At 41.6% G+C, this 27,340-nt stretch overlaps 1 protein-coding gene and 1 long non-coding RNA gene across 2 annotated transcripts in view; one reads left to right on the top strand and one right to left on the bottom strand.

Annotated features, from left to right (window-relative positions):
- Positions 1 to 22,398, top strand: part of LOC135966547 (uncharacterized) — a 60,346-nt gene extending 37,948 nt beyond the window's left edge. Inside the window, exon 2 of the long non-coding RNA XR_010579911.1 lies at positions 22,189 to 22,398. This is a non-coding gene — a long non-coding RNA (uncharacterized lncRNA). The remainder of the gene's footprint in view (positions 1 to 22,188) is intronic.
- The window catches only part of MYO3B (myosin IIIB), a 491,510-nt gene that overhangs the window by 180,211 nt on the left and 283,959 nt on the right, over positions 1 to 27,340 (bottom strand). Inside the window, exons 24-25 of the mRNA XM_045367230.3 lie at positions 13,336 to 13,413; positions 10,016 to 10,221 (exon numbers count right to left, since the gene is read on the bottom strand). Coding sequence (XP_045223165.2) covers positions 10,016 to 10,221; positions 13,336 to 13,413 — 284 coding nt within the window. The remainder of the gene's footprint in view (positions 1 to 10,015; positions 10,222 to 13,335; positions 13,414 to 27,340) is intronic.

The raw sequence follows: 27,340 nt of genomic DNA, 5'->3' as shown, positions 1-27,340 counted from the left end.
TTCCTTAGAAAGAAAGAAACATTTAATAGAGATTTATGAACAGAAGCCATGTCTGTGTCTAGGATGGCACTGGGACAAAATGGAGGATCCCTGGTCCATTAACCCCCTAACCCAGATAGGAAAGTGATATGAACAGGAGACAGGGAAACACTAGGTAGAAGAGGGTGGTTCCCTGGCAAAGGTCCCACCCTCAAGTCTGGATACCCCTGGCCCTAAATAAGGACAGGTATTCCTGTTTTTGCACCCAAAAAGTTGCCTTTGGGCCCACTACATCACCTATTCTGTACCCATGCAAACCATGAACCCCAGGCTCCAGAGCAGATGAGGAGACAAGCAGACCATGGCAGAACAGCATGGCAGAGAAAGAGAGATAGAAGGAGCATCTGAAGGCCGAGAGGAGTTCTGCTAGGGGCAGTTGGAGAGGAGTCTGGCCACTGGACAGCCAAACTCCAGAGGAAGATCATCTTCCCATTCCATCCCCCTTCCAGCTCCCCATCCATCCCACTGAGAGCTACTTCCACCACTCAATAAAACCCCTGCATTCATCCTTCAAGTCCATGTATGACCTGATTCTTCTGGGACGTGGGACAAGAGCTCAGGATACAGAAAGCTATCACACTGGCCTACTGCCCCTGGGAAAAGGCAGAGGGTCCACTGAGCTGGTTAACCCTTAAGCCATCTGCAGACAGCAAAGCTGAAAGAGTGCACTGTAACATGCCCACTCGGGCTTTGGGAGTTGCAGACACCCCACCCATAGACACTACTTGGGGAGTGGGGCTGGAACCCAAAGCACTTGCCCCAGTTCCTGCACTTGTCCATCCACATGCTCCCCCTCCCACAGGTGATTTGAGCAGTGGTGACTGAACAGATGAGCCACACCCTTGTTGCATATCCTGTGAGGGGGGTCAGGGAACTCTCCTGTTTCAAAAGGAATGTGTAGGACAATCAAAGTCAACCTCCCAGGGAAAAGCAAGAATGCTGTGTAAATAAATCTGTCTCAGGGCAAGATTTATGGTCAAGGTTGTTCTGACCTAAGGGCAGGATTTCTGGTAAGTAGATGCTCTTGCAGAAGAAACAGTAGATGAAACAAAAATCTTAGAGGCATTACTGGAACTGGGGTTAATCGAAAGTCAACATGGCAGGTTAATGTCCAAGATGGAATTGCTTTGGCCTCCTCACTTTGCTTAGCTAAAGGCTTTAGACTTTATGCTACAGACAACGAAGAGGAGGCACCGAAGTTTATTCCTGAGAGTGACATGATCATCTTGATATTGTTATAAACATAAATCTGGTGGCAGTATAAAGGATCATGTAAGGTAAACAGAGACTAGAGTTAGCAAGGCACAAAGTGTAAGCAAAAATTCAGCTGAAAGATTAAGATTAGTATTCTGAAAGTATGGCAGGAAATAGTCAAAAGAAGAGAATAAGCTGGATGTGGTGGCTCACACCTGTAATCCTAGCACTTTGGAGTCCAAGGTGGGAGGATAGATAGCTTGAGCACAGGAGTTTGAGACCAGCTTAGGCAACATAATGAGATCTTGTCTCTACAAAAAAATTTAAAAATTAGCCAGGCATGGTGGTTTGCACATGTCCTCTCGGGTTGTTTGTAGGCTGAGGCAGAAGAATTGCTTGAGCTCTGGAGTTCAAAGCTGCAGTGAACCATGATCATGCCACTGCACACCAGCATAGGCAATGGAGCAAGGTCCTATCTCAAACAAACAAAACACAAATAGAGGCTAGAAGAAGAGACCCTGAGAAAGGGAAGTGACATGATGACATCCAGCACTTCTAGGCTGGGTCCTAGGTGGGACAAGAATATCATGGGTGAGAAAGTCAGAGAACTGTGTCAAATGCAAGAAGATGAATTCAAACTGGGCCAGAATAGACCGGGTTTTCTCTGATCCCTTAGTGAAGTGGAGATGGAAACTTTTAAATAACCCGCAGTATGCTATGTGAAGTCATATTTGAACAAAACAAATAAGATAACCATCCTTAAGTGAAAATGATAGTAACTATACATATTTAGTTCTTATTCCAAAGTTAACATTCAGTTATTGTCAACAAAATTTTTGTTCCTACAAAATTCTAAATTAAAGGGCTCCTATAGGTAGGTAGATACCTGGGCTAAGGTGAACCTTTCTGAACTGTTGTCATTTATTCTAGGACACAGAATAGTTACAACTAAGGGTAATGGATGCCTATTGTTTTAGCCTACCCATCCCTCTCTCTCCTTCCTTTAACAGAGTCCTTTAGGCCATGGTTCAAGTGGGACTGACCCCATCCCTGGCAGTTGACCCAAGACCCTGCCAATCATATCCCTGGGCACAGTAATTGGTTCAAGGGGGGGCATGTGATCCAGACTCAGACAATCAGAGAGTTCCTTGCATAAGAACTTGTAGAAACTCTCTTGTTGCTAAGCCTACAGAATGCTTTCTATAGGAGCATCCAGGGACCATTTTTGCCAACATGTAAGGAGAGCTAACCTGGCTCCTTATCAGAAACTCAAAAGAGGGAAAAAGAAAACTGATACAAGGAAAAAGACGCTGGCTTGGTAAAACTGTTTGATTGCCTGGATCCGGACCTGTCTTTGAACTTCCTAGTTTTATAAGCCAATGTATCATTCCCTTTTAATTGTTGCTTCAACTAGTTTGAGTTTCAGTTACTTGTTATTGAGAGGTTCCTGACTAACATACCAAGTAACCAGCCTGCTTTCACAGAACGGTGCTTTCATAAAATGTATGTATGCTGTGTTAGGAAGCTCCAAGTGGTTTTTGTTCTGGAGTATGAGCTGAGAGGTGGGGAGATGCGAAAGAAGAAGCTGGAAAAGGAAAGAGTCTTCCTTGTCCTATTAAGCTTATCTCTTTGGATTTCAGAAAAAAAATCATTTTTTGTTATAGAGAGAAGGGGGGCAAATTTGTTTAAAGTTAGCCTTTCAATGTATTAACCTCTAATAATAGCATTATCAAACTGGGTTAGAGCCTTATTTTAAATCAACTTTTTTTAGATTTCTTACCTTTTATTGATAAAGAGCTACTATGATTTACCCAAAATCTTACATTCTGTCAGTCTAGGTTGTACATTACAGTACAAGTAAAACTTAACCTCAGCAAAGCCAGTTCTAGATATCTGTCATATATTTCTTTTTTTGTTGTTGTTGTTTTTTTGGTTTTTTTTGAGACGGAGTCTCGCTCTGTTGCCCGGGCTGGAGTACAGTGGCCGGATCTCAGCTCACTGCAAGCTCCGCCTCCCGGGTTCACGCCATTCTCCTGCCTCAGCCTCCCGAGTAGCTGGGACTACAGGCGCCTGCCACCTCGCCCGGCTAGTTTTTTGTATTTTTTAGTAGAGACGGGGTTTCACCATGTTAGCCAGGATGGTCTCCATCTCCTGACCTCGTGATCCGCCCGTCTCAGCCTCCCAAAGTGCTGGGATTACAGGCTTGAGCCACCGCGCCCGGCTCTGTCATATATTTCAAAGAGCAAGGATCAAAGGGTAAGTCAAGGGATGAAAAAAGAAAATAGTGATGAAAAAGAAGTGGTAAGAGTTTGATTCAACTCAACAAATATTTATTAAACACTGAATTTGCGCCAGGCACTGCATTGGACAATACAGACATAAAGTGAGCTGAAGGTCAGGCACGGTGGCTCACGCCTATAATCGCAGCAGTTTGTGAGGCCGAGGCAGGTAGACTGCTTGAGCTCAGGAGTTCAAAACCAGCCTGGGCAACATGGTGAGACCCCATTGCTACTAAAAATACAAAAAATAAGCCAGGCGTGGTGGTGCACGCCTGTGGCCCAGCTACTTGGGAGGCTAAGGTGGGAGGATTGCTTGAACCCGGGGGTAGAGGTTGCAGTGAGCCAACATTGTGCCACTGCATTCCAGCCTGGGTGACAGAGTGAGACCCTCTGTGTGTGTGTGTGTGTGTGTGTGTGTGTGTGTGTGTGTATATATATATATATATAGAGAGAGAGAGAGAGAGAGAGAGCTGAAAAATATCCCTGCCTCCCAGCGGGTTAAGGTTGTGATGAGAGGTAGATAATTGCTCTACAATGTAGTAAGTGCTACCAAAGAAGCTTATCAAAAGAGATCCTAACCCAGCCTGGGGAAGTCAAGGAGGGTATCACAGAAAAGTTCATGCCTGGTCAAAGGCCTAAGGAATGAGCAGGAGTTAGCTTGGCTAAGACAACAGACTGAGGGCTTAGAGAAGGGAGATTTAGTCGACATAGCCTGAGCAAAGCACAAAAGACTAGAACAGACTGGGGTGGTTAGGGAACACCAAGTAACTCAGTTTTGGCTAGAGCGTGATCTGAGATGTGGGAAATGAAAGAAGAGACTAGGAAAGTAAGCAGGGGCCAAATCAGGTGGACTCCCCTACACCAGGCCAGAGCACTGCAGCTCACCCCATAGGGGCCTGGATGGTCATTTTAATTAAGGAAACAATATGCTCAGATAGGAATTTTACAAATTCTATTCTACTCTCTCTTTGGAGAATGAAATAGGCAGGAAGTTCACTTAGAAAACTGGCAAGAGGATGAGCAAAAGTTTTAAAAGGTCCAGAAAAGATATAGAGAAAAGAACAGAGAGTCCAGAAATAACCCCTTAAATTTATGGTCCAGTGATTTTCTTTCTTTCTTTTTTTTTTTTTCGGAGACGGAGTCTCGCTCTGTCGCCCAGGCTGGAGTGCAGTGGCCGGATCTCAGCTCACTGCAAGCTCTGCCTCCCGGGTTCAAGCCATTCTCCTGCCTCAGCCTCCCAAGTAGCTGGGACTATAGACGCCCGCCACCTCGCCCGGCTAGTTTTTTGTATTTTTTAGTAGAGACGGGGTTTTACCGTGTTAGCCAGGATAGTCTCGATCTCCTGACCTCGTGATCCGCCCGTCTCGGCCTCCCAAAGTGCTGGAATTACAGGCTTGAGACACAGCGCCTGGCCGGTCCAGTGATTTTCGACAAGAATCCAAGGACAATTTAATGGAGGGAAATAACAGTATTTTCGACAGAATGGTGTTGAAACTGCTGGATATCCACATACAAAAGAATGAAGTTAGACTTCTACTTCACACCATACAAAAAATTAAATCCAAATGGACCATAGATCTAAAACATAAGAGCTAAAACTACAAAACTCCTAGAATAATAATAGGAGTAAACTTTTGTCACATTGAATTAGGTGATAGCTTCTTAGATAGAATACCAAAAGTATGAGCAACAAAAGAAAACATACATAAATTGAACTTCATCAAAATTTAAAAATTTTGTGCTCCAAAGCACACCATCAAGAAGACAACCCAGGCCAGGCGCGGTGGGTCACTCCTGTAATCCTAGCACTTTGGGAGGCCGAGGTGGGTGGATGACATGAGGTCAGGTGGTCAGGAGTTCGAGACCAGCCTGGCCAACATGGTGAAACCCCATCTCTACTAAAAATACAAAAATTAGCAGGGCATGGTGGCAGATGCCTGTAATCCCAGCTACTCCAGAGGCTGAGGCATGAGACTGCTTGAACCCGGGAGGCGGAGGTTGGGTGAGCCAAGACTGTGCCAGTGCACTTGAGCCTGGGTGACAGAGCGAGACTTCATCTCAAAAAAAAAAAAAAAAATAGAAGACGACAATCCATAGAGTGAGAAAAAAAAAAAAAAGAAGACAACCCATAGAGTGAGAAAATATCAAAGTGACCAGTAGCTCATTTAAAAAAAAGAGAAAGAGAAAATATTTGCAAATTATATGATAAGGGACCAATATTTGGAATACATGAACATCAACAACATAAAGTGGGCAAAGGATTTGAATAAACATTTCTCCAAAGAAGATATACACATAACCAAGGAACACAGAAAAGCTGCTCAACATCATTAGTCATTAGAGAAACACAAATCAAAACTACAATGAGATGCCACTTCACATCAACTAGAATGACTAAAATAAAAAAGACAAAATAATAAATGTCGAGGAGGATGTGGAAAAATTGGGACTCTCATAACACTGGTGATGGTAATTTAAATTGTGCAGCCACTTGGAACAGAGGGTTGCCATATGACCAAGAAACGTTACTCATAGGTATATACCCAAAAGAAGTGAAAACATATGCCCATATTAAAAGTTATACATGAATATTCATAGCAGCATTATTCATAACAGCCAAAAAGTGGAAACAATGCAAAAGTTCATCCGCTGATAAATGAGGAAGCAAAATGTGATATATTCATACAATGGGATATTATTCACCTATAAAAAAAATAAAATACTGGTACATAGTACCAGTATTTATTTCACCCAACACTGAAAACATGCTAAGTGAAAGAAGCCAGACACAAAAGGCCATGATGTATGATTCCATTTACATGAAATGTCAATAATAGGCAAATCCATACAGATGGAAGTTAGATTATCCCCCTTGGTTGCCTAAGTCTGGTGGGATTGAAGAGAAAGGGGAGAATGGCTAATGAGTTTGGAGTTTCTTTTTAGGTAATGAAATGTTCTATGATAAGATGGTGGTGATGTTTATACAACTCTGTGACTAAAAAGCATTGAATCGTATACTTTCTTTTTCTTTTTTTTTTTTTGAGAGGGAGTTTCACTCTTGTTGCTCAGGCTGGAGGGCAATGGTACGATCTCGGTTCTCGGCAACCTTCGCCTCCTGGGTTCAAGCGATTCTCCCGCCTCAGCCTCCGGAGTAGCTGGGATGTACCACCACAGTACAGGCATGTACCACCACACCCAGCTAATTTTGTATTTTTAGTGGAGACGGGGTTTCTCCATGTTGGTCAGGCTGGTCTCGAACGCCCAACCTCAGGTGATCCGCCCACCTTGGTCTCCCAAAATGCTGGGATAACAGGTGTGAACCACTGTGCGTGGCCGAATTGTATACTTCCAAAAGATGACTTTTATCATACATGAATTATATCTAAATTGAGCTGTTAATAATAATAACAAAAGGCCTGGACTAAAGCTATGGAAGAAGGGATGAGAGATTCCCAAGGGGACGTTTTTGAGAAACTTTAGCAGGTGGTCAGCTGGAGGACCTGGTGATGGATTATTTAAAGAAAGTGAGAAGTCAAAGGTGATTCCTAGTTTCTGGAAGAGAGAGAGTAGAAGAATAGAAAGGAGAATGAGATGAAAGAGATACCAAGGCACCATGGTTCTCCACGCCATCATGATGAGAAGAAATGGAAGATGCCAATGAAAGAGAAAAGGGAAGAGTTTCATTTTGTTCAATGGTTAACAACTGTTATGAATCACAGCCTGGTAGATGCAGGTCTCTCATCCAGTGAGCTCGATTGGGAAGGCAAAAATCCCTAGAAGACTTAGAAACTAAGTAAGCCCCGGGCATCTGCAAGTAATCCTTGAAAATCTTTAGAATGTGGGCTTTGTATATTCCTGCCTTCTTGTCCTGCAGGTGAGGAAACATCTTTTAAAGAATGTTGGGTTACTTTCCAGATGTTATATACCAGAGGAGACTAGAATTCAGGTCTCTTTACTAAACTGCATTATTTACTATAATACCTTCATAAATAAACAATTAGACTTAGCCCTATTCTTTATTTTTTTGAGACAAAGTCTCACCCTGTCGCCCAGGCTGGAGTGCAGTGGCGCAATCCTGGCTCACTGCAAACCCTGCTTCCTGGGTTCAAGTGATTCTCCTGTCTCAGCCTCCTGAGTAGCCGGGATTACTGGCGTGCAACACAGCCAGCTAATTTTTGTATTTTTAGTAGAGATGGGGTTTCACCATGTTGGCCAGGCTGGTCTCAAACTCCTAACCTCAGGTGATCTGTCTGCTTTGGCCTCCCAAAGTGCTGGGATTACAGGTGTGAGCCACCGTGCTCAGCCTGACTCGGCCCTATTTTTTAGACATTTGTCAGAACACATCCCAATACATGCAGTTATGTGTTTGCCCGCTGTAGACCTTCTGAGAGACTGCATCGGAATCCATTGACCACAAAAACAATAAATGCTTAGATTGCTTTTCTATGATGTCCCTCAACAGTAAGGCTCCAGCATTTCCAGGTGGCCTCTTTCATGCCTAGTCAAGAACATAAAGACTTACAATTCACCTGGTCCTATTGATGAGAGGATGTTGGGGACACCCTCTTCCTCAAAGGCTGTATGAGTAGGAGATAAGGAAGGGCACTTCCAAATCATTTTGCCAGAAAGCTCAAAGAGAATAGGGGAAAGAAAGTATCTGAGGTTTGGCCAAGCCTGCAGACTTGGGTCATCTGGGGACTGGGGAAGTCTTTCCCCTTTCTGGAACCCAACAACATGATCCCAAGACCACCACCAGGTGTACACTCGGGGTTTCAGTCCCGAATGCTGGAAAATACACAAGTATAGAGTAACATTAAACGAGTTTTTATCTTTTATTTACCTCCATTTAATAAACCTTGAATGGCTGTTTCCTGTCTTTGATTGTCCTGTCTGCATATTTCCTGCTGAGAGTTTACAAAACAGCACTCTTGAACAGGAAGATAAGAAGTGTACCTATTTGTCGAATAACATCAAGGGAGAAAACTGCTAACTCATCTATTTTGTTAAGTTGTTCAAAAGGATCAAAATACCAATTAACTTGCTGGCTCAGAAATCTTTGATATCCTCAGATTTACTGGCATTTTGAAACTCCTGTTCATACTTGCCTAATGACTTTCTGATTATGAACAAAGAAGTGCCAATCTGTTCAGCATTTGACCTGTTTTCTTAAATATTTTTATGTATTCAAACATTGTTACAAAAAATACTTGACTAGTCAAATTCATGTGCTAAATTTTTTTTTCTTGTTTCACCTCCAAATTTAAGAGGAAAAATGAAGCTCAAAAACATGTAAAAAAAAAAAAAAAGCCATTTTGTTCTTAATTTAAAAGCTCTCATTGCAAGGAACTTTCTCTTTGTTTTTTGTTTTGTTTTGTTTTGTTTTGTTTTGTTTTTTTGACCTTATCTTTTCCATGGAATTTAGCAGAGTTTGGGAGACTTGATAAAGCAAGCTACCTTATTTAGGACCCATCCTCTCCTGAGAAAAAGTTGGAAAAAATAACCTTGGGCACATGTTTCAGAGTGGAGGTAAAAAGACACTAACTGATGGCTTAAGGAGTGAGGCAGATTCTACAATGTATTTTTTTTTCTTGATTGCCTTGTCTTTGTCAGGCATACAATGGATTTCAATATTCCTCTCCAGGCATCCTCAGACAGCAGTGCTTCTCAGAGGGGTTTTTTTTTTGTTATTGTTTTCCTTATTTCTTCACAGAAAATTCTACTTGTAATCACATTCATACATAATGTCTATGGCAGTTGTTCAGAAAAGAGCAGCATTTCATTCTTAGACAAAGGCACTTCTGGGTTAAGAAAGTGCCATGCAATTTATTTCAATAAATATTGATTGACTGCACTGAACTGAAGAGATTAAAAGCATGGATACTGAAACCAGACTGCCTGGGTTCAAATCCTGGCTCTACATTGACCAGCATGAGACCATGGGAAAATCACTTACTTTCTTTTGATACCCAAGTTTTCTCACCTTTACATTTTGTAAAATGGGGATAATAATAGAGTCTAGCTTATAGGGTTGTTCTATGGATCAAATGAAATACATTTTAAATAGTGCCCTAAAATGTCCTGTACTCTTAGGATACTTTAGGTGCTATATAAGTGTTAATTATTATATTATATCATGCCAGAACCTGGAAGAAGAACTGGTGCTTGGGTGCATTCCAATCCACCAGAATCTGGGCCCACTTATGGAGGGATACTTTCATCATAACAACAAAATACCTGGAGAACTTGAGACCTAAGGATTTATAACATATAAATGTATATGGACATTTAAAATAATGTGATCAGAAGGAAGCTTAACGTGACTGCTGGATCACTGCAGTTTAGTTGAAGCACAATAAAAATTCAACAAAGAACTAAATGGTAGCTGGCAACTAGCCAATTACATATTTGGAGGAGAGTGGGCAGGAGGAACAATCTTAGGACACAGGGATGGCCAGAGTAGAGCTACATTTACAAGAATGCATTCCCAAAGGTGATGGTCTGACCTTTTCACAAATTCTTCAAAGAGGATGCGGTGGGAATAGCCCTGGCGGCGGATGCTGACTGTCTCCAGAATCCCTGTGGAGCGGAGCTGGGCCAGCACCCTCTCTCGAGAGAACTGCAGGGCCTCTCGGTCATCATTGGGTTTAATGCAGCGCACAAAATGGGGCTGTCCAACCACCATTTTGGAGAGCAGGTCCATCAGAGAATACTACCAGGGAGAAAAATGCACAAGGAACGAGGTTACCACCAATGCAATGGATAATTACAACATGGGCCTGCAGAAGCCTCTAGAGCAGTTTGAGGCTTACAGACCTTTGCGAGGCAGAACATGAAATCAGCAATAGGAGATAATAATATAAGTCCTGCTTATAGCCATCTGCAGATTCAAAAACATTCTTTAAACATCACCTAGTGCCAAGCAATATCCCGTATGGCAGAAACTTAGCTAAGAACATGCTCTAGGCTATCCTGTAATTCCATTGCCAGAACTAGAATGCTTGTCGCTGGTATTCCCAGGTGACGTTCCACAATCTGTATCTGTAATTTAAAATGTCCAGCGTTTGAGGAAGGGGCAAATTGCTTCTTCAGCCTAAGATCCACCAGATAGTCTAAGCAAATCCTACTGATACGATTGGTAATAAGGTAGTGGGACAGAAAAGAAAAATACAAAAACAAGGCAAAGAAAATAAGAGAAGTATTCAAAATGAAGATTATGGTGACTATCAACTAACATATACCAAGCAGCTGGTACAGGGCTCTCATAGCAAGAGGGGAGGAAGGACATGGAAAATCAGAGGGGCGCTTGTGAAGGGGGCGGCCTCAGTTGTTTCTGAGGGCATCCACTGCTGGAGCTCTTCTGGGCACACCTTCAGGGGCTATTATAAGTCAAAGGAAATCAGTTCCATTATTTCATAGTCACTGCTCCTACAGATCAAAATTGGTGTTACCTAGCTTACCAAGGTAACTTGTTTTTCAGGGTTAGCATTTGTGAACTGGTATTTTGAGAACACCAAACTGGTTGTTATGGGTATATTTCTGAAAAACCATAAGCCAGAGGCTTTTCTGCTGATAGGGGGGCCCTAAGATCTTGAGAATCATTTCACAGAGTAAATAGAGCCACTAAATCCAGTGGGAAAATACACACAGACACCAAGGGTTACCAGGAGGATGATACGGTTTGGATGTGTGTTTCCTCCAAATCTCATTTGAAATGTGACCTCCAATGTTGGAGATGGGCCCAGTGGGAGGTGTTTGGGTCATGTGGGCAGATGCCTCATGAGTGGGAGGTGTTTGGGTTATGGGGGCAGATTCTTCATGAATGGCTTGGTGCTGTCCACATGGCAATGAGTGAGTTCTTACTCTATTACTTCATGCAAAATCTGGTTGTTTAAAAGAGTATGGGATCCCCCCTCTGTCTTGTTCCCTCTCCATTCCTCCCTCTCTTGCCATGTAACATGCCTGCTCCATGAGTAAAACCTCACCAGAAGCCAAGTAGATGCTGGCGCCACACTTGTATAGCCTGAAGAACCATGAGCCAAATAAACCTCTTTTCTTTATAAATTTTCCAGTCTTGGCTGGGCGCGGTGGCTCATGCCTGTAATCCTAGCACTTTGGGAAGCTGACATGGGCGGATCACCTAAGGTTAGGAGTTCAAGACCAGCCTGGCCAACATGGCAAAACCCTGTCTCTAATAAAAATACAAAAAAAAAAAAATTTGCTAGGCTTGGTGGCACGTGCCTGTAGTCCCAGCTATATGGGAGGCTGAGGCAGGAGAATCACTTAAACCCAGGAGGTGGAGGTTGCAGTGAGACAAGATTGCGCCACTGCACTCCAGCCTGGGCAACAGAGTGAGACTCTGTCTCAAAAAATATATATATATTATCCAGTCTCAGGTATTCCTTCATAGCAACATAAAATGGACTAACAGATGAGGATAGAGCCACTAATGGGTATAGGACCAGGTATGTCTCAATATAAGAAATAAGCAGCAATTAGAAATAACCAAACATCAGAATGATGAGGCAGGGGCCCACCTGCCACAGATGCTATAGCATGACTCACTGCATGATGGAGTATGGGATTCAAAGGTCTGGGGCCCCTGCAATTCATACCCTGAGCCCAATTCTAACCCTCCTCTGAAGCACAGTTGGCTAGGCTGGACTTCTGCACTTTAGATCCTTGCACCTGCTAGCTTTCCATGGAGCCTTCTATCCAGAGTGCTGGCTCCCAAGTCCTGCCCTTCAGCCTGCCTGGCTCTTCCGGCTTCCCACCCACCTGACCTCTCATCCCTGCCAAGCCCTTTCCTCTGCCAACCCCACCTTACTACCTCATTCCGCTGCCCCTGAGATCAGCTCTAAATTTGATCTAACAGCATTTCTTTTTTTTTCTTTTTGCGACGGAGTCTCACTCTGTCACCCATGCTGGAGTACAATGGTGCAATCTCAGCTCACTGCAACCTCTACCTCCCAGGTTCAAGCAATTCTCCTGCCTCAGCCTCCCAAGTAGCTGGAATTACAGGCATCTGCCACCACACCTGACTAATTTTTGCATTTTTAGTAGAGATGGAGTTTCACCATGTTGGCCAGGTTGGTCTCAAACTCTTGACCTCGGGTGATTCGCCTGCCTCAGCCTCCCAAAGTGCTGGGATTACAGGTGTGAGTCACTGTGCTTGGCCTAACAGCATTTCTACTGTGAAACTATCTGGATCTCAGCTTCCAGTGGTACGTGATCTCTAAAGGCCTTCCAACTCTAATGCTTTGTAATTTGAAGACAAACAAATCTGTGCAAATTGCTGCAAGATTCTATGTGTCTTGTCTTTGCTATATAATGTGCATTTAACAGAGCCCTTCTAGAGACCGTGTTTTTACCCAAAGGAGGCATTTAACTAGATGAAGTATCAGAAATAGGGATGGCAGAAATGGGAAATAATAGGGCTCAGACAAGTATATTTTACAATGGGTCAATTTAATCTAGGAAAACGAAATCAATGCTAAGACAGATTCTCTTAGTATCTGAACTTAATAAGCCAACTTCTGGAACTTTATTAACTACTTTACTATTCAGTATGCTAGAAAAGTGGCTGCCTCCAGTAACTTTAAGACCAAGAAGCAGCTTGAATGCTGACAGAATCAGTCATTTAATGGGCAGGAGGATTGTGTGCCCAGTGCTCTCTTCCCGCCCTGCTTCCACCACTTCCCCAACCCGATGTTTCTTGACTCTGTGCTTTGCCCTTGTTTCACTGACTCTACCTGGGCATCTCATAAGAAAGCTTGGATAGTCCTTTTTGGAAGTAGGCAGAATACAGATCAAGAAGACTCCATACCCGGAAGTAAGAAGCCACGGTTTGCCTCTTCATGTTGGTGGTTTCTTCCGGATGCCGTATCACCTCCAGAGTGTCCACCTGGAAGCAAGATGGAGGCAAGTGGTTTGGGGATCCAGGCACTTACCTCATGCTCCACGTCTTCCAAAATCTGAAAGCCTGTTTGGCCGAATATCTGAGGGGCCATGGTATTTAGTACACAATAGTGTCCTACTGTGGGGAGAATTTTTCAAAACATAGAAACAAAGAATACGCATTGTTCTACTCATTTGACAATACCTCACTCTGTAAAATACCATATGGTCTCAGTGTAAACCTGTGTTATTTCGATACTTCTCCATCTTCTAATGAACCCCCGTTAAATTGTCTAGTAAGGTCACATGAGACCAAACTACTGCCTACAAGGAAACTTGGCAAAGGGCCATGAGGCCAAATGATTATAAAGACATGATGGCCCCAAAGGCCAGGTTGTACCACAGGGAATTAGGCCAGCACCAGTTGCCTTCCATGTCATCAGACTCTGATGCTGCAACACTCCTCCTACCTCCCACAGTTCCCATGTGCTCACTGCAGATAGGAGCTCAGGCACCAAATCACTCGGAAACCCAATGGAATGAACCTGTTCTCAATATCTATCCCAACTACCTGGGCTGACTGGAAGGAATTTATTGATGAAAACAATTGTAGGGACCGACTGCAAGCAGCCTGCGTTCCATTATTATAATGCAACGACAAAAACTCTGCTTTCGTTTGCAGAGTGCATGAGTGGCATTTAGCACTGGCCTTGCCGTGGCAGCTTCCCATCTGCTCTGAACAGGTGGCAAGGGTATAAAGCAGAAATGTTTGAAATGGAAGACACTGCTGTCAGCATGTGGGTTAGGCGAGGTGGACTGCCATCCAGGCAGCCACCTTCCCATGGGATAAGGATGTCTGCAGGCTTGTTCAATGAAAGTGAAAAATTGGTGCTAAAAGGGATGGGAGTTAGGAGGGGTGAATAAAGAGGCTCGCCTAAAGGAGTATGTGGGAGACTGTGTGTAAAATGGAAGGAAATGCTTCAATTGGGATGGGTCAAGAAAATAGGTTTATTTAAGAAGGAGAGAAAACATGGTGCTAAGTTTTCAAAACCTAGAAAAGCAACCTAAACAGTGAGCAGGCCTATGACCTGAGTGAAGACATCAGAGACAGTGCAGCTTTATTTTAATGGGCTGCACAGCAGATGCCATCAGTCCATTCACATGCAGCTGAAACAATGATACAACTGCCTGTAGGTTTGACATTTTAATTTTTTCTTTTTCTTTTTTTTTTTTTTTTTTTTTTTTGTGAGACAGAGTCTTGCTCTGTTGCCCAGGCTGGAGTGCAGTGGTGGGATCTCTGCTCACCGCAACCTCGCCTCCCGGGTTCATGCCATTCTCCTGCCTCAGCCTCCTGAGTAGCTTGGGACTACAGGCACCTGCCACAGCACCCAGTTAATTTTTTGTATTTTTGGTATAGATGGGGTTTCACCGTGTTAGCCAGGATGTTCTTGATCTCCTGACATTGTGATCCACCTGCCTTGGTCTCAAACTCCCGTCCTCAGGTGATCCACCTGCCTCGGCCTCTCAAAGTGCTGGGATTGCAGGAGTGAGCCACCTCGCCCGGCCTCAACCCTTCTTTTTATTAAGAGATCCTCCCTGAAGAAGCACCTCTAGCTTTGAACCTGCTTTTCCTCCTTCATTTCCCTCCCTTTTTATTCAAATTAACTAGTGAGCACCAGGCCCCCCAGGCAGCTGAAAAGCTCATTTATATTTTTCTACTGGTAGATGTTTATGGATTGATTTATTACCCTCCCTCAGAACTTATAACAGACCCTTGGCATTTGAGAATTTAACAGTTTAGTGACCAAAAAATCCTTGATGTGTATTAATTCAGCTGAAACACAATTTAAAAGGAATACTCTTGTAAGAAAATTTCACATGTATCCCATAATCTGCACAAATAAAATATAAATAAATCAAAGGAATAATCTGTATTGTTTTCAAGATCAGCACTGGTTCCCTCCAGCAAATTGGAAAAATGCAGAGTTAAGCACCAATTTGTACTCCAAAAGTTATAAGGCTACATGGTCAGAAGGTAGCTCCCAGCTAGTGACAGCCCCGTCTAACTGCACAGCATCTGTGTTTCAACAGAACTTTAAATTCTGTCCTTGCAATCACATACAGAGTGATGTTTGGAAATAAAGTAAAAACCTATTCTTTGATATATACAACCTGGAAATGCTAATGCTTATCTGTAATTCACCACTTACATACTTAGTACTGTGTTTGACAGAATAGGTGATATGTTATTGGGGTATTTTCTAATTTAAGAATTTAGAAAGGTCTTTGGTTGTCGAGGGGTCTCTTGTATATTTGCATAGTCATAAGGTTCTCCTGAACTTGGAATGGATCTAAAAGAGAGAATTTCTGACAAGGAATAAACCAGAAGTTGCTTCTCTCAACCCTTTAAACTAGACCTCTCTCTGAATCAGGCCTCCCGTGGAACTCCAAAGCCAGCCCCTAAAGTCCAAACCAAAAGGGCTGAGAAGGCTGTTGTGTAGCCTAAGAGATTTTCTTCCTGAGCTAATTTCATTAATACAATAGTGGTAGCATCATTTAATTTTTTAACCAAAAATGCTTTTAGAAACAATCTGGAAAGTGGATTCTACTAGGGCATCATCTAGCAAATAGTTCTTCCCCAAAGTGGGGATTTAACAAAGAAGAAATCCTCTCCAAAGTATTTATGTTTTTACCTTAGGAGAAAAAAAGAGACCAGAAAAGCTTTCCTAGGCTGAGTGATTGCTATTGACACACCTGGTTGAAATTCTTTTTTTTTTTTTTTTTTTTTTTTGAGACGGAGTCTCGCTCTGTCGCCCAGGCTGGAGTGCAGTGGCCGGATCTCAGCTCACTGCAAGCTCCGCCTCCCGGGTTTACGCCATTCTCCTGCCTCAGCCTCCCACCTGGTTGAAATTCTTGCTAGCTGTGTGGCCACGCACCTGTTATACTCATGTGCCATAGAAATAGGACATTTCAGTCAATGGTAAACTGTATATGCTACAGTAGTACCATAGATTATAATGGAGCTGAAAAATTCCCATTGCCTAGTAATGTTGTAGACATCATAATGTCATAGTGCACTTCATTTCTCATGTGTTTGTGGTGATTTGGTGTAAACAAACCTGTGCTGCCAATTATATCAAAGTAGAGCATGTACAATAATGTACAGTACACTGGATAATAATAAACAACTATGTTACTGGTTTACATATTTACAATACCAGTAATCATTATTTTAGCCAGGTGTGGTGGTTCATGCCTGTAATCCCAGAACTTTGGGAGGCTGAGGTGGGCGGACCACTTGAGGTCAGGAGTTCGAGACCAGTCTGACCAATGAAGTGAAACCCTATCTCTACTTAAATATAAAAATTAGCCAGGCATGGTAGTGGGCACCTGTAGTCCTAGCTATTCAGGAGGCTGAGGTAGGATAACTACTTGAACCCAGGAGGAGGAGGTTGTAGTGAGCTGCGATCATGCCACTGTACTCCAGCCTGGACGACAAAGCGAGATTCTGTCTCAAAAAAAAAAAAAAAAAAAAAAAAATCATTATTTTAGGGTGTACTCCATCTACTTACATTAAAAACAAAACAAAAAACGTTAACCATGGAACAGCCTCAGGCAGGTCCTTTAGGAGGTATTCAAGAAGAAGGCATTGCTATCATAGGAGATGATGACACTATGCGTGTTATTGCCCTAAAGACCTTCCAGTTCGACAAGATGTGGGGTTAGTAGAAGAAAGTGATATTGATGATCCTGACCGTGTGTAGGCCTAGGCTAATGTATGTGTTTGTGTCTTTGTTTTTCACAAAAAAAGTTTTAAAAGTAAAAGTAAAAAAGTTTTAAATAGAAGTTTATAGAATAAAGATATAAAGAAAGATTTTTGTACAGTTGTACAATGTGTTTGTGTTTTAAGCTAAGTGTTATTATAAAAAAAGAGTGAAAAAGTCTTTTAGACAGACTTGTCCCAAACCATTCTTTGTTTTGCAGGCTTTTTAAGTTCATAAAATAAAAAAGTTAAAGTAAACTAAGGTTAATTTATTATTGAAGAAAATGCATTTTAAAATAAATTTAGTATAGCCTAAGTGTATGTTATTTATAAAGTCTACAGGAGTGTACACTAATGTCTCAGGCCTTCATATTCACTCGCCACACACTCCGAGTGACTTCCAGTCCTGTAAGCTCCATTCATGGTAAGTGCACTACGCAGGTGTGCCATTTTTAATCCTTTGTACCACATTTTTACTGTACCTTTTCTATGTTTAGATACAAAAATACTTACCACTGTGTTATACTGCCTACAGTATTCAGTACAGCAAACTGCTGCACAGGTTTGTAGTCTTGGAGCGATAGGCTATAGCTTATAGCCTAGGTGCATAGTAAGCTATGCCATCTAGGTTTGCGTAAGCACGCTCCATGACTGAACGACGACAAAAATCACCTAATGATGTAGTCCTCAGAATATATCACCGTTATTAAGTGACTGATGACTGTATTTAACTTTTAAAAGCCTCTGTTTTCCTCATTAATAAAATTGGTTAGTCAAAATTGCTGCCTTGCACACATATAACAAATAACATTAGCTCTCCTTCCATCATTACTGTGATTGGTTTAGTTTTAGTGTAGTGATAAATATCAAGGATGCAAAGTGCGTTCAGTGGCAGAAGGAGAGTTCTGCTACCACACAACTCAGCAAGGAGATCTTTATATTTATTGGTAAGGAAAATAGTTCCAGTGAAACTGTTGGGGTACAGAAACATATACCCCAAAATATGGTACTTTGACATGTTGAACTAAAGAAGAGTCAAGGTCTCTCTGATACCCCCAACCCCCATCTCTTAATCCTCTGTCTCTCCCATAGCCCAGGATGAAGCTGTTCTCTAAATTCCTTTATCTGCCTAAAGTCTAGAGCCACCAAAGAAAACAATTATCTGTGATCCCTTCCCTGAGTTTTTCATTAACTAAACTCATATCACAGGAAGAAAGGCTGCAGTCTGTCAACACAACTGAACAGACTTGTCCCAAACCATTGTTTGTTTTGCAGACCTAACAGACTTTGTCCCAGGCCATTGTATGTTTTTCAAGGCCATTAAATTCCCCTAAAATCATTTACCATACCCCTAAAATCATCCACGCTTCTCCATCTCCCTCTCCCTTAAGAAGGGTATATAACCATCTGTGTACCATGTGTCTGATAGGTAATCATTCTGTGATTCTCCCCTATTCTCGTTAACACATCTGTATTCTTTTTCTCCTATTAATCTGCCTCTTGTCAGTTTATTTTTAGCAAACTTTCAGAGAGTGAGGAAGTTTTCCCTTGGTCCCTATAAGACCAATATCAAAATGATCAATAGAAGCCATATTCTGGACAAAACCATTGTCTGTCTAATCCAGTATGCTTTCCTCCTATAACACAGACTTACACAACAATGTAAGTCAGCTGGAGCTGAGCAAGCGTGCTTTCTGTCCACAATGATAAACGTCCTGCTTGGTTCCTTGTGAATGGTTAGCCTTCAGAGTGGTCACGAATAAGTTTTACAAATTGTGTTACAGTCCCCAAGCCACAGCAGTTGAGCAAGCTTCTATATACATATGGGCTCCACACGTGGAATTTTAAATGATTATCAAAACTTGAGTAATATAGTATATATTGAGTGTTTCCTATCTGAAATCACTGTACTAAACACTTCCTATGTTATGTCACTAAATTCTCAAAATGACCTACGAAGTAAATAACATTATTCTTCCTATTCTACCTATGAGGAAGTTAAGACTAACATATTTTAGGTAAAATTCCCAGAGTCCTACAGCCAGTAGACGGCCATGCCTATATCTGAACCCACTTTGATTCCTAAACCATATTTCTTAAACATTATATACTGCCACTGAAACCACCTTTGCAAAAATTATAACTGAGACAATTATTACATTGAAAGAGACCTGACATAACTGACTCCATCTTGCTTCTAACCTCCAAGCTGTCCTTGTTCATTCCTGGGTGTAGGCCGAACTAACTTTAGGAGGAACTTAGTTTATAGTTCAGCTTTGAAACAAAGACAACAACAGCTCTTTCCCAAACAAATCCCCTTCCTGCCTGGGGACTAGACTGCCTTTGCAGGACTAACAAATTAGCCACAAGATTAGAAATCATGGTTTAGAAGTCATGCAGCTGGAGGCTGCCAGATTCTACATTTTTCCAAATTGCTCCCGGGGACAGCATCAGTATTGTAAGGCCTAAGATCAGTGCTTGAGATATTTATAGACCCTACACTCGATGGACCAGCTGGCACCATCCAGATCCATAAACTGGCTCATCTGGTCTTGTGGTCCCAACCCAGGAATTGACTCAGTGCAAGAGGACAGTTTCGACTCCCTATGATTTCATCTCTGACCTGACCAATCAGAACTCCTAATGCACTGTCCCCCCTACCCACAGAATTATGCTTAAAAATTCAGATCCCCAAATTCTCTCATTTTAGTAATAAAAGACTCTGGTCTCCCACACAACTGGCTCTATGTGAATTATTCTTTCTGTATTGCAATTCCTGTCTTGATCAGTCGGCTCTGTCTAGGCAGCAGGCAAGGTGAGCCCGTTGGGTGGTTACAAATTTGGAGGCTGGTCTGGGATTGCCTTTGTAGCTACCTGCCCATGGTTCGGTAGCCCCTCTCCTTTGATGGATCCAGAGGCCAGCCCAAGCAGCCACCTAGTTCTCTTGGATTAGAGGATGACTCTGACACTGTCTGTACTGGCAGGTCAGTGCCAGCCCAGTGTTCATGAATTTAATTGCAATAGAGAAATAGTCCTGGGGAGACATTTCATAACTGCAGCCCCACGGTAGGACGTCTGTCTGTAGCTCCTCCACAGGGTGTCTGTAACTGGAGTCGTACTGCAGGGTATGTCTCTGTCTGTAGCAAAATCATGGAGTGTCTGTAGCTGTAGCCCCATTATGAGGTGTCTGATTTGGTGAGTATTCTAGGAGCTGCCAACACCTCCTCCCTTCTGCTGATAGTTTTGGCTCCTTCAAAGTCTCAGTTGGCCCTACCTAATGAGTAGGAAGAGGCTTGGTTCCGGAGATTTCTTCTCAATCAGGAAGATTTGGGGGAGATTTCTCAGATGGGGAATAGGAGGTTAGTTTGGAAGGAATACTCTTGGAATTCTTGGCAAGGGATCTTGATTTGAAAGGCCTTCTGTCCATCTTGTCTTTGTTGTGTGTGTTTGTATGTGTGGAAGGGATCTCTGAAGAAACTGCTGACCGAAGTCCAGCAGGCCTAACTTGAAGAACCCTCTGTAAGTGTAATCACATTCGGTGAGCCCTGAAGAAAGCTCAACAGGCCTGACTCTGTGATTCTCCACTCTTCGTCTTGCCAAGAGACCACTCATCGAATTCCTGGTTGGAGGTCATCCCTCCCCACCTTAAGTGGATCAAAGATGACAGAGACCAGCGGGAGAAAGTCTGAGCCTTGTTAGGTCAATTTTGGGTGTGGAATGAGGCTACTAGTGTCTGTTTTGTTACGTGTATTTTGCTTTGGCTGGGATGGAAAACGTTAATTCGGTTCCTCATGCAGCCCATTGGGTGGCATCTTGCAAAACTAGAAAGCTTTTGCCTATGGTTCCATAAAACAGAAAGTGGCCATTTTCTTTTGTAATGGGTCCCCACAGCTTGGTGCCGTGAGCGGGGTCATCAAAAGCTGCTCTGTTCTTCTGAAAGTTGCAGAGAAAGGGAACCCAGAAACCTGGTACCGGGTATGCTGGCAAAAAGGGTAAGAATTTCTTACCAGCCAGGTTTCTGGTCAGTTGGTCGGTTGGTCAGTCTGTCTGTCTCTCTCTCTTTCATGTGTGTGTGTGTGTGAATGGTAAACATCACTGTCTCTTCTGCAAAGGTTTGATTAATAGAAAAAAAGGATTTGTGAGACTAGTCTTATTAGGATGCCGCAAATCTGGTGTACTTTGTGCTAAGAATTTGTCTTTCTGTAATGGAGAGGCAGTGTCACAGGACAGAACACAGGCTTTGAACCCCTAAATGCCTACTTTTCAAGCCAGCCTGGCAGGCTTGTCAGTTACAAACTTTGCTGCAGGCCCCTGAAACCAATACTGGATGAAGCTTCTCTCTCATGTTGTTTTATGTCCTTAAAATCTTAACCTTGTGACCATGTGGGGATACTTTAGTCTCTGCCATCCAGAGGACAAGCATTTTGGGGTTCATGTCATAGCTAGCCCTAAAAATTATCTTAAGCAGTTTAAAGCCTTTGTAAGCTCAAAATTGGCTACTCTAGGCCTCTTTTGGGAAGAACAATAGAAACTGCTTAATGTTGTAGTTTCATAGCTAAGGCTTTGTTTTTTGACAATGGCAGCCTAGGTTCAATTCTTGGCTTAGGAAATCAGTCCTTTCTGCTTTGTAATTTGTGAAACTTTTTGCCATTTATTCTTTTCCCCCAGGGACTGCTTCTGATTTCCTAATTTTTTATTTCTCTGAATTACCTTTGGGTAGATTCTAAATCTTGTAAATAAACTGTTTACTGTCTCTTTGAGACACCTTATGCATCCATGGTCAAGTTATAACCTTAGTTAAAACTTATTAATTTCACTGGGAGGTTACCTGTGGTAGAATTCAAAAGTCAAAAATATTGGCTTTCCTGACTGGAGTCTTGAATGAGATTTTAAAAGTTTTTTAAAAAACAAAAGAGCTCTACTGTTAAAATCAGCTTAATTAAAATGGATATCCAAGCTATACATATTTAAAAGGCCTTTATCTTTTTCCTCTTCTTGAATTGCTTTTTTCTGAAACAGGTTTTTCTTCTCAGTTGACGGAATTATTTTTCTCCAATTTGTCTGCTTCCCGCTCCTGATGCCCACATGAGAGAATCTAAGAATTTCAAACAGCCTGGACTCCTGGGAAAAAACAGAGGTGGCACCACAGACCCCATTCTGGAAAAAACCTATTTTCCTCATGGAACCCCAGGAATTGAAAGTGGATAAATATCTCTCAAAATCTAAGGCTGTGTTTGGTTTTTCATTGTGTTACCTGACCTTTTTTTTTTACTTTTGGGGGCATCAGAAATTACTTTACATTATGGGAAAGCCTTTAGCCTTGGTGTATAGCAACTTTAAGGGATATTGGCTGTTATGGAGGAATACTTGGCTCTTTGCGTGCTTGGATTAGAGAAGCATGCTTGGTCACCTGGAAAGTATGCAAACATCCCCCTCTTCCACTGAGAGATGAGACTCCCGTGGGGATGGGCTGATTACAAAATGGGCTGATCGGCTTTGGGTTGCCTTGTAATAAAATGCACAGTAAAAGCATTGCACTGTCTTCTTCCATAGTATTTCCCTCTTTTGGGGGATCCAGGATGTGATATAAAAATGGGACCCCTCGGCCGGGCGCAGTGGCTCACGCCTGTAATCCCAGCACTTTGGGAGGCCGAGGCAGGTGGATCACGAGGTCAGGATATCGAGACCATTCTGGCCAACACGGTGAAACCCTGTCTCCATGAAAAATACAAAAAACAAAATCAGCCGTGCATGGTGGTGAGCGCCTGTGGTCCCAGCTACTCGGGAGGCTGAGGCGGGAGAATGGCTTGAACCCGGGAGGCGGAGCTTACAGTGAGCCCAGACTGTGCTACTGCACTCCAGCCTGGGCGACAGAGCAAGACTCCGTTTCAAAAAAAAAAAAAAGGGCACCCTTAATGTTGGTGATCTGTTTCTGCCTTCCAGCTGTGCCTGCTTATTAGGCCCTGGAAACAGCAAGCTTTCCTGACCCTATTCCTCCAAGGGCTCCACCCTGAAGCCAATAATCCAATTATTGACAAACGAAAATCTTGACAACAACTGGATCTTCTTCTCTCTGTATATTTATATCTGTTTGTGTGATGTTTATATATGAAAGAGCTCTGAACAACTGGGGGCAAAATAAGGGCTTAAATAAAATATTTTGTCAGAAAAATAGAAACTTTAATGCCGTTTTGTTCATGTGACTAGTAATCTTTCAGAAATAAAGACAACTTTAAAGATTATTGGTAAAATAAAAATATCTTCAAAATTTAGACATTTGATCAAGACATTTGGTCTAAATTAGGTCAGATATTAGGTTTGCTAAATGCTTTAAGGTAATAAACTGCTTCTTTGACTTTTGAAAACTGTTTGACTTACCTACTTTGGAGCCATTAGGTTCTAGATAAGGCCTGGGGACATGTGGCATAAGCCACACCCCCTGACTGTACTAGGAAGAATCAGACCTTATTTGCACTTCTGTCTGGTGTCCTAGGCTCCACAGCCAGTATATATTAAAATCATTTACCTATCAGACTTTTCACAAGAAATGAAAGATTCTAAAAGTTAACAGTATAACACATACTTGAGTCCACTGGAAAAAGAGTTTTACATGCAAGGTTGCAAGGTATAGAAGGAAAGTAGAATGTGGTTTTGGTGGGAAATTATAAGAAGGCATGGGAATATGGTTTTTGTTAAAGGGAATGTAATTTTGTCTAGTTCAGAGGGTTTTAAAGAATGTCTTAACCTAAAAGAGTAAAGGGTCAAAACTGAAGTTTAAGCAAGTTGGAAAGGTTTGTGAAGGGTTGATCTTGTAAAGGAAGTTCTGTGAAAAGAAGCAAGTTGGCTAAGAGTTGAGGGGAACTGTTTTGTAATTTTCTGTATATCGAACAGTAAAATAAAAGCACATTGATGTGGAGCCAGAATCTGGTCCTATGTGTCTGAGTAACAGGGTTTTCTTTTTTAAAAAATTGATCTGTTTAACAGAAAATTGTAAAGAGTTAGTTATAAGAAGTTTATGAGAATCTTACCTTATAGTCAAACTAATTAAAACTACATAAATTTATAAAATTGTATTAAAAATTAGCTTTAGCATTAAAGATGCCCTAAAGCAAACACGAAACTTGTTTTTCTCTTTTGAAAAAGATTTTTATGTAATATTAAGAGCAATTAAAACAAATCTTGTTTGCCTTTTGAATAAACTACAAAAAAAAAGGGAGGGGAGAGAGAAGAGACAGATTCAGTTGACCTCATGCTGTCTTCATCGGATATTATTGTCTAGAAAGCTGAGTCTCCTCTCTATCAGAGTAAAGGTTTTTTCCTTTTTAAAATTTCTGGGTTATCATTTTGGCTATATGAATGACTTATGGTGACCTGGGATTCTATTTAGTGATATCCAGTGTTGTAGACCTTCGATATTTGACAAACTTTCCAAAGTCAAATTATAAAGTATGTCTTTTTCTGACCTAATTAATCTTTTAGATATTAGGTCCCCTAAAGTGCAAAAATGATGTATTTGCCTTATTTTACATAAAAATCACACAGGAAACATTGTCAACTATGAAATGATGTTTGGCTTTCTTTGGACTGTATTTTTATAAATATGTTATTTGTATGTGTTCAAAAATTATAGGAAGCTTCTATAATTCTGACATAACTTAATGTATATTAAGCCTTTAATTATTATGTAAAATTGTTGTATGCCACAGAAGTAATCAAAATTCCTAGTCAATTGTAGCTTTAATAGTGGCTGCCTAAGACTTTTGTCATCCACAGACAAACTGTCTTGTTTTGATCCTTTCCAGTAGGCAGTTTATAATCAGATATAGGGCTCTGATGGGTTCTCTTGAATGTAGGTCTCTGATAACTTTAGATATTGTGTTATTGGAATAGAGGAAACAAAACAAACTTCTAGGACTCACGGAGAGCTGATGTGATAAACATTGCTAATCCTTTTGTTTTTCAGAGTCAAGAAAACTTTTTCTTTTGAGCTATTTAGAACATTTAGCAATTGAGTAAAGTATACTCCCATGAATGAAATTTGGAGCATATTGCTTTCTCTCCACCTGATTCCTCCAGAATTTAGAAACTATTTGTGAGTATTCTCAATTTATGGCAGTCTAGTTTTTTGCATAAGTGCAATAAGAATCTCTTTCCTTTTGTAACAGGACACAATTGGAGAAATTGGTTATTTTACCAAGGCTTTGACTGGAATGGCATGCTTTCTTTAAATAATCAAAGTTGACTTATAGAGCCAATAAAGGGAAAGCTGGCCTCATGCCTTGTCTACACATTCCCTGTACAGGGTTCCTGACCTGTACTAAATAAAGAATGTTACTTTCTGACAGGCCCAGGAGCACCAAGTTATCTTAGGACCTTCAGAGGAGGAAAATTCACTCAACTCATACAGGTATGTGCAGATATAGATAAATCTGTAACTGGGCTTCAAGGCTTTAAAAGTACAATCTGAGATTCTCTATAGAACAAAGTTTCAGCAAAGCCAATTTTAAAAGAGCCTATATGGCAAATAATTATTCCTACTGGACTTTATGCAAATAATCAAGCCAAGCGTAATAGGACTAAAATTTATTTTGCAAGTTAATTTGGCCTACTATGATTTATCTTTAATAAAATTGGGGACTAGTGAGAGAAAAATTATACTTCCAAAAAAAAAAAACACACAACTATAGCACACTTGTTAGTTGTTCTCGAGTTTTTATTACTTTCTGCAATGTGGATTAAATCCTAAATTATCTGTGGGCTACAAGTCCCCAAACTAATGCTTTCAAATCTTTACTTTTAAAACTTGGAATTGCACTGCTTATCCCAGAACACATTATTTACCTTATAGTATGCTGTTCTATAAATGCTGCATTAAAACTATAGATGAGAACACTAACACCCTTGTCATGTAAGCCTTGAAACCCCAACCAGGCGCCTATAAGTACGTGCAGACAGCTGCAAAGCAGTTCTACTCCTCTTACCTTGGGGTCAGTACCTAACCCCACCATGCCCCCTGTTCAGCAGGAAGATGTTAGAGTGGTCTTCATCCTTTTTCCATCTTCACAGAATAAGGTGTTACAAAACCCAAAGGAAGGGACGGAAACTACCTTTGCAAAAATTGTAACTGAGACAATTATTACAGTGAAAGAGATCTAATGTAACTGACTCCATCTTGCTTCTAACCTCCAAGCTGTCCTTGTTCATTCCTGGGTGTAGGAGGAACTTAGTTCGTAGTTTAGCTTTGAAACAAAGACAATAACAGCCCTTTCCCAAAATAAATCCCCTTCCTACCTGGGGACTAGACTGCCTTTGCAGGACTAACAAATTAGCCACAAGATTAGAAATTATGGTACAGGAGTCAAGCAGCTGGAGGCTGCAAGACTCTAAAACTCCCCAAATTGCTCCTGGGGACAGCATCAGTATTGTAAGGCTGAAGATCAGTGCTTGAGATATTTACAGACCCTGCACTTGATGGACCAGTTGGCACCACCCAGATCCATAAACTGGCTCATCTGGTCTTATAGCCCCAACCCAGAAACTGACTCAGTGCCAGAGGACAGCTTCAACTCCCTATGATTTCATCTCTGACCTCACCAATCAGAACTCCCGATTCACTTGCCCCCTACCTACCAAACTATCCTTCAAAACTCCAATCCTTGAATACTTGAGGAGACTGATTTGAGTAATAATAAAACCCTGGTCTCCTCACAGCCAGAATTGTGTGAATTACTCTTTCTCTATTGTAATTCCCATCTTGATCAACTGGTTCTGTCTAGGCAATAGGCAAAGTGAACCCACTGGGTGGTTATACCACCCAATGTGGTTTGATATAACTTACAAAATAAAAGTCTGAAAGCATGGTATCAGTAAAAAGATTTGCCTCATTTGTCAACTAAATCTACTCTTAGACAAAGATACAGACTCCAAAGAATCCCATAACCCTCTAGATTTTGGCAATAAATGAAAACTGAAGAATTTCCTCCTGTTCTTAGTAAGTGCTCACTATTTGCATCCTGAAGCCTCAGAAGTGCTCATATTTATTATCTTCTTGACAAAGCCTCTTCAGAAGAATTTTTATTGCTATCAAGTGATGTATCTATCCCTTAAGAAGAAGAAAAAAACCCTACAGCACCACTGATCTCAAACATCTTTAGAGTACTGAGTAGAAAGC

The sequence above is a fragment of the Macaca fascicularis genome, chromosome 12 (genome assembly GCF_037993035.2).
Source record: "Macaca fascicularis isolate 582-1 chromosome 12, T2T-MFA8v1.1".
Lineage (NCBI taxonomy): Eukaryota > Metazoa > Chordata > Mammalia > Primates > Cercopithecidae > Macaca > Macaca fascicularis.
Note: the sequence above shows the minus strand (reverse complement) of the source record. Positions and strands in the feature narration are given on the sequence as shown.